Below are 14,036 nucleotides of genomic sequence, written 5' to 3'. Positions count from 1 at the left end.
CACATGTGGAGTAATTACTTTGAAAAATTGCTAATTGAAACAAGCAGTGATAGCACAGTGGTAAAAAAACACTCAAAAGGCATGCAATCAGGAATACATATCCATTTCCCTTTTGTCTGCAAGAGAAAAATCAGAATTCTATGGTGGACACAGGAAGTTAAAGGGGCAGTAAAGGAAAAGAAAAAAGCATATCTAAAGTTCCTGAAAAATAAGTCGGCTTGTTCTCTTAACACGTTCATTGTCAACCACACGATATCGCGTGATACGAGTTCTCACCGACCGGCCGATCACACGTTATCGCGTGGACGTCGCTATCAAGTAAAAAAAAACGTGGCCACCACATGAAATTCCAATTTTCAGCTTGGCAATGAACGTGTTAAAGAATACAGAAACAAATGTAAGAAAGCTAAACACTGTGTGAAACTAGCTAAACAAAAGTTATGGGAAGACTTTGGCAAGAACTTTGAAAATAAATATCAGGAAAGTGGCAAAATATTCTGGAGACTGTTGAAAAAGCTCAGAAATGGAGGAGAGTGCTGTAAAACGAATTAGAGATGATAAAGATGACATGAAAACTGGAGAAAAAGATATCCTTGATGTATGGAGTAATTACTTTGAAAAATTGCTAAATGAAACAAACAGTGACAGCAAAAAACACTGACCATGGCATGCAATCACGAATACATATCACCATACCTTGAAGCAGTGGCACACCCAGGGGGGGCAAGCCCCACCCCTCAAAAAAAGAAAAGAAAAAGGGAAAAAACACTAGAAAATTTTCCAAAAATCTTCTCCTAATTAAAATTTATTTTTTTTTATTTATATTGTGTCGTATCTTCTATTTCTATACTACTTATGAATTACCAATCATTGCAGATGCTCATTCATAGGTTATATGCAATGCGTAGTGTGTATTCTCAAATCGTATACTTGGCCCTTCCCCACAAGATTAAATCCTGGGTGTACTACTGCCTTGAAATAGAAAAAATCTTCAAAAGCCTGAAATGTCAAAAATCAGCTGGAGTAGATGATATTCGACCAGAAATGCTCAAGTATAGAGGTATAAAAGTCTTATAGTGACTGTACTGCATAGTTCAGAAGGCCTGGACAGAGGGACGAATTCCAGATGATTGGAGTAGAGCTCTCCAAGTACCCATATATAAAAATTGAAATAAAACTGAATGTGAGAATTACAGATGTATTTCTCTACTGAGTGTTCTTGATAAGATTTATGCAAGTATACTTGAAAAACGGTTGGGAAGGATTGTGAATGGAAGCTTCGTGAAGAACAAGCTGGATTCAGACCAAATATAGAGGCTGGCAGTATTAGAATTTCACTTTACGACAAACAGATGAGAAATCATGAGAATATAACAAAGATCTGAATTTAAGTTTTGTAGACCTGTAAAAGGCATATGATCAGGTGCCAAGAGAAAAACTATTCAAAACGTTACAGTTATATGGTATAAATGGGACATTATATCAAGCAATATTTAGTCTTTTAGTTGTAAGTCAACAATTAGAATTAGAATTGAATACAAGACGATAGTTTGATGTTAAATCTAGTGTCAGACAAGGATGTACATCATTCCCACTCTGTTATTCATTATCTATATGGATCATGTTATGGCAGTATTAAAATTGATAACCAAATTGGAGATGTTAATCACAGCTCTTTACTTTATGCAGATGATATTATACTTTTAAATAAATCCACTACAAGTTTGCAAGCTTCCCTGACTAAACTGAATAACTGTTGTAATAAATTTGGCATGAAAATTAGCAATAACAAGACCAAGACAATGAAAATAGGCAGAAACATTGAAAATATCAACTGCATTGTGAATAGAGAACCTATAGAACAAGTAAAACATTTCAACTACCTAGGCACAATTTTTAGTAAAGACGGTAAATTTAATATGGAAATAGAGAACAGAATCAACAAAGCCGGTACAGTAAGAAGTCAACTGAATAAATTTATATGGAATAAGAGAGAAATTAGTCCAAACTCTAAATTAGCTGTATATAAGACAGTGTTCAAACCAGTTTTAACTTATGGATCTGAGAACTGGGTTAAAAGTAAAACACTTGACCAAAGACTAGAGACCACAGATATGAGAGTTCTGAGAAAGATTATGGGTGTGAACAGATGGCATTAATGGCAATATCGTATTAAAGATGAGAATATTAGGAAAGAACTTGAGATTGTTAGCATCCAGAAATGTGTTAGCAGAGCTAATCTCAGGTGGTATGGTCACTTAAACAGAATGAGAGAGGAAAGATTAGTAAAACAAGTGTTCTCTGCCAGGTTGGCAGGAAAAAGATCCATAGGAAGACCAAGATATAGATGGATTGATATAGTAAAAAGTGCCTTAGAAGATAGAAATATAAGATCTGAAAATGTTGTAGTCTTGACAGGTAACAGATTGATTTGGAGGAAAATTGTAGATAAGAAGTTAGTAATGATGTAAGTTTCATGTAGAACTATATCCCTGTACACCCCTTGAAGGGTAAATGTTAGGAATTTGATGAATCCCTTGCTTCTGCAGATTAACATATTTTAGATAAACTGGAATAACATCTAATATCCATGTGGATGAACAAAGAAACTATGTCCATTATCTACACTACAGACAATGCGAATGACACAGATTACTGGATCCAATGAGGGAAAAAAATTCTTTTATACAGAAGCAGATATAAATATGAGGGCTATTTTTAGAATATGCCACAGCACTATAACATCTCCAAATATAAAGAAATCTGGTTGTTTCATATAACTAAAAGACAGAGACCTCATCTTGAGACCATCAACAAGATCCCATAACCACATCTATAGTAGGCATCAGTCAGAACTGTAGAAGGATCCCACTTTTTTACACTGTCTGTGTCTGCCTTCCTGTTGGTGTGGCTATATGCACACACTTAGTATATATATATATATATATATATATATATATATACAGGTGACCCTCGTATAACGTGGATGTTAGGTTCCATAGAAATGGCCCGTTATATAAATCGCAAAACTCAGATTACATAGAAAAAGTAGGGTTATGTTCCGAAATCGTTTTTTTTTTTTAATTATATAAACAACAATGATATATTGTTTATATATTAATTCAAGTAATTCATGTAAGTTAAGAAAACATATAAACTATGAAACAAATACATAGTATAAACTTATAAAATTACAAATTGTAAGTAAACTTCATTGCACATAATGCATAAATGTTTTAGGCAAAATAAAATAAAGTGCATATTTTAATCGTCATCACTGTCTTCAAAACGAACATTTCATAGATGTTCTTTATTTACGAGTGGCCGGATGTCATCATCACTTGAAATCTCTTGGACATCATTTGTATAATTCTCATTGCATACTTCGGCTGGTTTAGTTATCAAAAAGTCAGTACTAAGACCTTGCTTAACACTATGCTGCAATTTTTTATTAAATTCATAATATGGAGCTAAACAAATATCCAATTGTCTCGTGAATTTTCTGGAGCACCATTGAGGGATCATTATCCGTAAAATAACTTCCTAACTTTCTTGCCAAGTCCAATCCTTCTGCTAATTTCTTTAAACTGAATTCTTTCACAAGATTCATCACAATCAGAATCTTCAGTAGAACTTTCCCTGCCATTTGGTTAGACGTCATCTATTAATCATACCAGTTCCTCCTCATTTAAATCTCTTTCGTCATCGATTAATTCACTAATTTTGTTTTCAACCATATCGCAAAACTCTCTAAGTGGCCATTACTATAAAAGTAAATTTTTTACATAAAAAAGCATTACATATTGTATGTAACTCACCAGAAAGTCAAGTGCTCAACTTGAGATTACCAAACATGATTTTTAATGCTCTTTCCTGACAGAAAATGAAGATAATTTTCAGTAATAAACACTTTATATGGTAAACAAATTGACATACATGCTTGCTAAAGGGTATTGCCCCTAATATAAATTCGCTATTTATAACTACATCAGCGATACGGGCAGACGCAAATTTAATGAAGATAAAATTTGATTTTTAAGTCACACGGTGGAAAATATATGAAAAGATAAAGGGTTACTACAATTTGTAAACAGTGTTATATCGAAACCGCGTTGTATAAGTACCGCATTATACGAGGGTTACCTGTGTATATATATACATATCTTTGTACCCATGAAGATGCCTTGGTGACTGAGAAGAAATAATAGTCTATAATTTAATATCTGACTAGATTTAGTTAGATAATTATTATCTCTAGATATACATTTCTTCCTCCACACATCAACATATGTATACCAGATCATCTAATAACAATATTATAATACAATATTAATGCAAAATATAATATAATAAAACATTAAAATTCTTGAAAATTACAACAGAAAATAATAAAAACTTTTCAGTCTTACCGCTAAACCACTGATACACGTCATTCCACCACCAACTTCACAGACACTTTTACCTCTGAAATAAAGAATATAAAATTCATATAAAAGATTATATAAAAATATCTTATCATATAGAAACCATAAAAGCTTTCTTAACAATAACAATTTCCTCCTGATTAGTTTAGTTTTACTGTAAAACAACCAGCATATACACTAGGTATTGTGTAAGATTTCTAGCGTCATCCCCCCCCCACACACACACACTGAAATTAGTGAAATCTTTAGCTGATAATATCCTGAAACCCACCTCAGAGATAACCTATATTAAATGGTTTGGTTTAGTGGTGCAAGGCCAGCTAAAGTCATACTGCACCAACACAGATCACTACAGTACACAGTGTAATAATTAATAAATAAATAAAGCAACAGCATAAATAATTATGGAAACAAGTGTAAAAAACGAAAAAAGCAAGCATAAAGAAATTCATAAAAAAAAAAACATGCTAACAACAACCAGGTATTAAAAGCCTATGTATGTATGTACAATAACTACATTTTACATTGTAGAAGTTTAAAATTGAAAGAAACACTTGATGAATCTAATATATATATATATATATATATATATATATAATGCACTCTGGTAGCACTGTAATTTTATGTAGTTTAAGGAAAGTTCTGTGACATACAGTTCAAAAAGTAACAATCCTACCAGATCCTCTGATGTTGAACCATGTGTGTAAATAGGCACAAAATCAGAGTATTCCATTCTATGAATATGAAAGAGCTTCTGGCAGACAACATAAGAGGTGGAATGTTTATGAAGCCTGCAGAAAGAAAAGCTGCACAGTGGTATAATGAATCTATAGCAGTAGTGTATTTGATGGTGCCTGTGCAATATTGTCTATTCTAACACCTGGAGCTTCTAAAGAGTGCTTCTGTTTGCAAACCAGAGGGAGGATGTATGGCAGTCTAATGAGTGCTGGACAGATTCTACCACTGTGGGCAAAATATTGTTGTCAATGTGAGATGGTTTGGCAAGGATTATTTTTATAGCATATAGTAGAGACAGAGGCTGACAATGAAATGAAAAGAGTGGGCCATTTGCCTCAAATGCTCCAGTTACAATACTTATGGCTTGATGCTAGATAGGGTCCAACCATTAGAGTGTACTCTTTCTGGAAGAATCATAGACTTGGAACACAAAGTTTCAATCTGATCAGTGCATAGTAGAAATGGAGCAATCTACCAGCAGCCCCAAGAGCTAGAAAATAGGGCAGGAAGGGTGTCCATTGTTTTACTGCAGCACTTATCTCAGAACTTGGCTCCTGGTGCAAATGGAATGTCCTAGTGTGAATTCTGAATCAAGATGAAGACCAGGTCTTCATCTTGAAACTGTCTTCTGCTGTGAAAGCTGAACCCATTTATAAGCCTCCACTTTAAAAAATAGTCAATGGCTAACTGCAGCCATTTTTCTATGACCATCATATTATATGAATGCTAGATGGTAAAATCATTCATATTGAATGACTGAACTGAACAAATGTCACCCACCTGTAAGTCATTACTTACAAGTGGGTGACATTTGTTCAGTTATCAAGTTAACCTAAATAGCAAAAAAGAATGATATTTAAAACTAAACTTTGTTGGGCTTCCTCCTATTGGATATACAGTCAGGAAAGAGTGGTTTGCACTCAGAAGATTCAGTTGGATAAAAAGGGCTTGATAAAGAGAGAGAGAGAGAGAGAGAGAGAGGGATTCACTCTGAGACCAAATATTTCAATATTCCTAATCCCCGAGTAGTTTTCCATATCAAAGAAAACTGATACTAAGTGCTCACATTTTAAGAAGGTATCCCAGCCAAAGCATATGATCAACTGTTGAGTGATATTTGTGGAAGTCAGACTGTGTTCTGGAAAAAGGTTATTTCTCTCCAGAAACCACAAAGGATGAAAGTCAATATTTTTTTTTTTTTTCCAAAATCTTACACAAGCAGTTGATCAGAAGAATTGGTCAATATCTGACAAAAAATTGGGGATTTAGAATCCTTCTTTGGTTCAGGAAAGGCAATAATAATCTCCTTTTGCCAGATATCAGAAAAGAAGTCTTCACAGAAAATTCTGTTGAATGCTGTTTTCAAAAGGACCAGCAGTAATAATGGCAGTACATAATAATGGACTGAGCCACTGTATTTCCGAGCATGCAGAGAGTGAAAAGAACATTACTGAACATCACTAAACATTCATTTATTCAAAGGAAGAAAAGAATACAACAGGAGGAGAATTGTGAAGTTTCTGTGCTTTCAATATCTGAAGAATGAGCAGAAATTAGAAGAAAAGTTAGAAATGAAAGACTGTAAGAGAACTGCCTTGAAAAAAGATAAGTTTATATAGTCAATTCATATAGAATTTATTCAGAGAAAACTAAAAGAAAGTGTACTGATTTTTAGTTCATGTACTGTAAAAATAGGCCCAGTCAAGTTTATAGTGTTGTAATTAGCATTCTCAGTCTTAAGGGAAATTCAATCCTGTTGACATGTTTCAGCTATTTCTTCAGAAGCTTTCATACAGGAAGTAAATTTGTTCTGAAGTGATTTAACTGCTGTAGTAATTTATTCACTGGAGATTGCTACTACTTTCAGACAGAAAGTAAATAACATTACTTAAGTGCACTAGATAAAGACAAAATATGTTTTCTTCGATGTTCTATGATTTGAGATGGCAAAAACTTGACTGTGTTCATGTTGCTGTCCTACTGGAAGCAAGTTCTGTGTGTTTTCCTTTTGTGTGAATTTAAGAGAATTACCTGTAGGAAACAAGAAACTGAAATTCCACAAGTTTTATCCATAGAGGATGTTTGGTTAATGTCACTGAAAAGAAGCTATGCACGTAAAAATGTTTTCTTTGCTGTGATCTGAAGAAAATATTAGCACTTGTGTAGTTAAAACGTATTGATTTTCTGTTGTATATATTTAAGCTTTTTTGTAAATTAAAGACTTATTTTGGTTATAAAATGTCTGAAGCCTCAATCTTTTAATGAGTTTAATAGTTAAAAAAGGGTTAACTTAGATCAGGGCTGTCCAATCTTAGGTAATCCGAGGACCACATGAAAAAAAAAAAAAAGATTTATCCGAGGGCCACATCACAATGTGTATCTAGTAATTTGGTGAGCAGCAGCAACACAACCTCGAAAACTGAACAAACGAACAACACTAACTGAGCACTAATTGCATGCTCATGTTCCCCGTAAGCACTCGGAGCATGCGCATTGGAACAATACAGTGTAAGAATGCTTCTTTGACACATCTAATATTTGAAATACAGGTGGTTATATAGTGATGTAAAAAGACCAAATAAAATTACCAACATCGAGATTATTGATTAGTGATAGAATTAAAATATCTAATACGCATTCGATTCAAATTGTCATTTTATTTTTTCGCTCATGAAAATCAAAACCCACAGGCAGGCAGCACAAAATCGCACTGCAGGCCGCATGCGGCCTACAGGTAGTGCTTTGGACAGCCCTGACAGATCAATATATACAAGATTCTGTACTTTTTATTTTGAAATTAAGAATTATACCCCCATGGAATGGAGAATTACAAGCACAAAAAAAAAGTTAAAATATATCCCCCCCCATATATATATATATATTATTATAATTATGATGATTATTATTATGGGCCACTCCATGGAGTCCTTAGACTCATCAAGGGAGGCCATAAACATGACATCTATCACTGTCCAACATTCACACAGTATCTATCATACTTTGAACTCATTCACAGTTATGGCACCCATAAAAGACTCCGGCAACCTAACACCACTCTCTAGGCAAAAAATCTAGTCCTGACAGCACTGCTAACTACACTCTTGCTCAGTTTCCAAGGATGGCCCCTAGTTCTCCCACCACCAGACCTGTTCTTAAAAATTTTCTCTGTATTAATCTTGTAAAAGCCCTTCAGTAATTTGTATGTCTCAATCATATCATCCCTTTTATGCCTGTCAACCAATTTCTGTAAGCCACAAATCTTCAACCTGTCTATATAAGGCTCATTCCATAGACCTGATACTATCTTGGTCACTCACCTCTGGATCTTCTCCACCTTATCTCCAAAATACCCAGATGACCAGATCTGCATGTAGTAGTCAAGATGGGGCCATACTAAAGCTCTATAAATGGGTATAATAGCTTGCTTGTCTCTGCTTCTCAAGATATTCTTCAGTAACGAAGTAATCCACTGAGGTGCTTTAGCCACTTTTGCTATGTGCCCACTAAACTTTAACACGTTCATTGCCAAGCTGAAAATTGGAATTTCATGTGGTGGCCAAATCTTTTTTACTTGATAGTGACGTCCACGCGATAACGCGTGATCGGCCGCCCGATGAGAGCTCGCATCACGTGATATGGCATGATTGGCAATGAATGTGTTAACTCCCTATTCGCTAACATCCCCCAAATCATTGGCTTCATCAATTTCCTGTAGTACAGTTGCATCAATGTGGTGCACAGCTGGTGATCTTTTCATCCCAAAATGCATAACTTACACTTTGCCACATTAAACTGACTTCCAGTCTATCTAAATCATCCTTCAAAATTTTAACGGCATCTGTATTAACTATTGCTCTACCTGATTGTGCATCATCATTGGCAAAAACTGAAGAGTTCCTCTCAGATCATTTCCTATAATGTTAATGAACAAATTAAATGGCAGTGGACCAAGAACAGAGCCCTGTGCTAAACCATTAGTCACAGGCCTTCTACTGGACTATACTTCTGAATAAACTGCTCTCTGATATCTTTCCATCAACCACCCTCTTATCCACTTCACCAACTTTATATTCATCCCAAGTGATGCAATTTACCAAGAAGAATTCCATGTAGTATCCTGTCAAAAGCTTTTGCAAAATCCAGCAGAATCACTGTTGGATTTTGCAAAGCCCATTACCTTTGTCCAACTCAGCTGTCACTGTATTATAAAACATGAGCAAATTACTTTCATTAAAATCATTCTGCCATAAACATTCTTCCTTTTACTTGAAACATACCAAAAGAACTTCTTGGGATTATTTTTGGCTTGCACTGTTAATTTCCTTTCATATTTTGCTTTTGCCTTTCTCAAAACACTGGTTATCCTTCTGGCATGTGCTTTACACTGCTCATGTGCCTACTGGTCACCTTTCTTCTTGAATTCCCTCCACAATTTTATTTTATTTTAAAGCTCTAGCTTAATGATGGTATTCATTCATTTAACTCCTGCTTGATTTATCCTCCTGACTCTAGGTATGCAGTCTACTATTACTTCCTTCAAACACTCCTTTACTGCTTCCCACACACTATCAACACTCAACTCTTGCAGTTTCACATGCCATGGCACTGATCCAAGCAATATCTTAAGCTTATCATACTTGCCAGCCTTGTAATTCCACATATACCTCCCCTCCCTCTTAACTAAAAATTCCACACATTTAGCCACCTCCTGGTCAAGACCATATGATCATTCTCACCAACTGGTGGCAATGTTGTCATATTGGTTATTGATAAATTTCTGGTGCAATCATTAGATCTAGCACTTTCGCTCCCAGTGCATTCCATCACAAGCTGCCTCAGGTAATTACACTTTAGAAACTGTATAAATTCCATTTCCTTTCTCCCACGTGTCCTCTATTCCTTCTAATATATGTTTCCATAATTGAAAGCCCCATAATAATTACCCACCCTTCACTCATTGAGCTTATTTACCTGCACACTATCCCCATCATCCTATACACATCCCCTGGGCTATAAAAGCACTAAACTGTATATTTTGTTCTGCTGGCCACTATCTTACATAGATGGCCTCAAATGTGCTATTTTCACTAGCCTGCAGTTGAACTCTACTCTCTTTAGTTGCAGTTCATTGGCTATCATCAATAATACTCTTCCCTCCATTATCTTCTCTCTACCCTCCCTGAACACATTATACCTTCACCTTCTATCTCACTACTATATCATCTTCTGTCAGCCATGTCTAACTAATGCCAATAACCTTTGGCTAGGATGAACTAACCAATGCTAAAAACTCCTCCCCGATGTTCCGAATATTACTGGCATTAGTGTACATAAAGCGCAAAAACCTATTAAGCCTGTTGTTGTCCTGACACTTTATACTAATTATCCCATTCTGGTTTGTTACCCACAGTACTATCTGAAGCATTCTGTGCACATTCTTACACTCAACTGCCTCACTGTCATCTGTGTACCTGCACAACAGCTTCTCCCTAAAAGCTAGTTTCTCTGATTTTGCACATCCACTTTCACTTCATTCAACAACACTTTTTTTCAGACTCTGAACACAAAATCCATTCAGATATAAATCATCCTTCTTGTACAAGTTCTTTTACCAATAAAATTCGCTCCACACATTTCCAAATTCTACATTTTCTCCTGAACAACCTATGCATTGACTCATTTGCTATTATGGCCTGCCTCCTCAGCTCAACTCCATCATAGCATGGCAACAGACTCACTACCTTAACTCTCTCACTCTTTTTTTCTGCTTCTTTCAATAACTCTTGCATGTCCTCTCTCATACCATACTTTACTCCTTTCAAATTATTTGTTCAGCCAAAACAATCAAATCTTTCACTTTACCCTTTTGCCTCTAATAGCCTCACTAACATCATCAATTTTTGCACTTGCCAATCACACCTCTTATGATAGAATCACTGTACAAGACTCTCTCGTTAATTTTTCCTTCTTTCTCTCAGCCAAACATTCCTTTCTCTTTTCTCACACTTCTTTCTTTCTGTTATCAGCTGAACCACTCCAAACATTTCTGCATTCGCTTTAGAACGAATTCATCACTTTTGCATCACATTCATCACTTTTACTCTTTCCATCAATTGCATCACTTTAATCTCTCTTTCAATGCTATCTTCCTTTACATCATTGAGTATGTGGTTTATACACACACACACACACACATACGAGAGGAGACTGGAAAGTTCTGATAAACAACTAGAACAAAAATGAATTTTATTTCTTAGAAAAAAAAAGTCCGTGCGGTTAGCCGAGTGGTTACGAACTCCACAACCATATGCCTGGGAAAGGGGTGTCCTGCGTTCGATTCTCGTCGCTAACGTGAGGAGGAGCAATGGATCTCTCTCAGACATAGCCAAGTTAGCCGGTCTTGAGCATGGACTGCAGGGTTTTCCTCCCCAGTTTATCTGGGGTTTTTCCTCCTGCAAAGCAAGCAAACCGGTCTTAAGAGCACAACGCTTCACAGACAAGTACACATGGTTGAGCGTGGGGGTAACAACCCCACCTTGCAGTGAGTTATGAAACCCAAAAATGGGAGGCCAAGGCCCTACATAGAGCTGTAGTGCCGAAGAAGAAGGGGAAAAAAAAAAGTATTCTCTCCAGAAACTACAAAAAAATCAGAGTTAGTCATTTTTTCCAGAATCTTACACAAGCATTTGTTCAGAGCAGCTGGATGATAGTTTACTGGGTATTTTGGATCCATCCTTCCCTAGCAAAGGAAAAACAATAATAATAGCCATTTGCCATATCTGGAAACCTGTTCTCATGGAAAATTCTGATGAAAAAATACAACTATTGATCCATGGCTGATGGTGACAGATGTTAAATCATCTTGTAATGAATAGTCTCTGGCCCAACAGCAGCTGGACAACATTTAAGAAAAGCAGCTTTCATTTCCTCTTTCATGAACAGCCTGTTTATTCTTTAGTACTGCTCGAAGGAAAAGAAATTTGTTGTTTTTCTGTTTTGGATTTTTTGTGCAAGGAGATTTTAGCAAAGTCTCCCTGAGTGTGTTGGCAATGGCTGTTGTTTCAGCAACTGTGCATCTATTATGTTCAAGGATGGAGAAGTGGTGAATGGTGTATCTGCCTTTCATTTTCTAGATTTTGTCCCTGACTTCTTTACTGTTGGTAGTTCTTCTTATAGAAGATGTATAAAGGATCCTAGATTCTGACTCTGATGACAGATGTGTCTAGCTCAGGCTCGTTTAAAAGCAATGAGGTTTATTGTTGTGGGATATCTGCAGAAGAAACTCCATGCTTTCTTCCGAGCTTCCTTGGCTATTGTGTAATCAACATCCCCACCATGGATTAGGGAAACATGGAAACTGATTAGAGGTATTAGGAATTGCAGTTGTTACAGCTTGTGAAATAAACAATGTCATGTGATTCTCTGCATCACGAGAGTCAGCTCATCTCCAATGAGATGAGCTGACTGTTGTAGAATCAAATTCTGCTAAAGTGCAGAAAGTGAGACAGTTTAATTGTTCAATTTTCCATCATGATAACATGGAAAAATGATCACTCCCAAATAAGTTCTCATCCATTTCTCACTTAAAGAGTAGGAAAAAAGGAGGATGAAGAGAGAGAGAGAGAGTTAAGTCGAAGGCAACGTATGTTTGGGCAGGCATATAGAAAAAGTTGTTGCTTTCTGTTGGAAATTTTTTCACTTGGTTATACTATAAATTAAAGATATACCAAGAAATTATATACTTGGTTTAATCCTTTATCCAAGTGTAAGCAAACAAAGTTTCCACCTGAACTATTTTCAGGACTGGGGCAACTCATATAAAGAAGCTAAGACTTCACATCACTTGCCTTAGTATCTCATAATGCAAAGCACATCTCCTTGCGGACACGTATAATGCACAGCACTATACATGTCCGCAAGGAGATGATACTTCCTGTGTTTAAGTGGGAGAGATTATGGTTGTCAAACATATACTCAACAACTCTTCCTCTGATGTTTGTTCAGGCACTACCTACAAGATGTTGTGTCTATTTAAATCCCCCATTAAAAGTAAGGAGGGTAACTGTAATATGATGTCATCAAGGTTATCATCATCATCTTGAAAGAGAGATCTATGGCAGGAGGAAGGTAGATGCAGCATACTGTTATTAGGATTCTGACTGAGTCAGATAGCAACTGCTTACACAATACTATTCAGCAAGGTTTGCTGGAAGGATATGACTGCCCATAAGGATGACAATTCCTCTCTGGGCAGGTCTATCCTCCATCGTGTTCCTTACAAATGATGGCTACATTTCGTAATGCCAGATCATCATTCAGTTTCAGGTACATTTACTGCAAACTGAAGCATATTGGTTTATACTTCTGCAAGAGAGCCTCAATGTCATCGATGTTTTGATGGAATCCATGACAATTCCATTATATAAATGTTTTTTCATTATTTCTTTTAAGTGGTATCATATGGCTTTCCATGTTGAGTGGTTTTGTTTTCATCTGCACTGGATTATTAGTTTTTAGAAAATTGCATATTGTGTACAGCCAGTGTCCATCATTTCTTCATCAGGAAAAATATTCAAGATTGTCAAATGGGACTCCTTCGGGTACCAAGTTTCTGGATATGACTAGGACCTGTTGAGGGCCACTAATAAACAGGAGGATGAAAAATGATTAATTCTCAGAAGGTATATGATTCAGTGCCAGAGCTCCTTACCCACCATCGAACCATACATACATACATGCCCACTCTCTGACAAGCAATGACTGCATTCAGGAGTGGAATGCCATGGCTGCTCCCAAACACCATACTGGCACCATAATAAGCTTGAACCCTGGACTACAGGGAAGGAAATACACTGTAACACCAATGACCCTTCA

At 36.1% G+C, this 14,036-nt stretch overlaps 1 protein-coding gene across 1 annotated transcript in view; it reads right to left on the bottom strand.

The window, feature by feature from the left end:
• Positions 1-14,036, bottom strand: part of LOC150101444 (calmodulin-lysine N-methyltransferase) — a 296,337-nt gene that overhangs the window by 133,369 nt on the left and 148,932 nt on the right. The window contains exon 5 of the mRNA XM_090400523.1: positions 4,410-4,464. Coding sequence (XP_090256649.1) covers positions 4,410-4,464 — 55 coding nt within the window. The remainder of the gene's footprint in view (positions 1-4,409; positions 4,465-14,036) is intronic.

Source organism: Typopeltis vanoorti, chromosome 11, assembly GCF_054136105.1.
Source record: "Typopeltis vanoorti isolate ZY-2024b chromosome 11, IOZ_Tvanoo_1.0, whole genome shotgun sequence".
NCBI lineage: Eukaryota > Metazoa > Arthropoda > Arachnida > Uropygi > Thelyphonidae > Typopeltis > Typopeltis vanoorti.
This window is presented reverse-complemented; position numbering and strand designations above follow the sequence as displayed.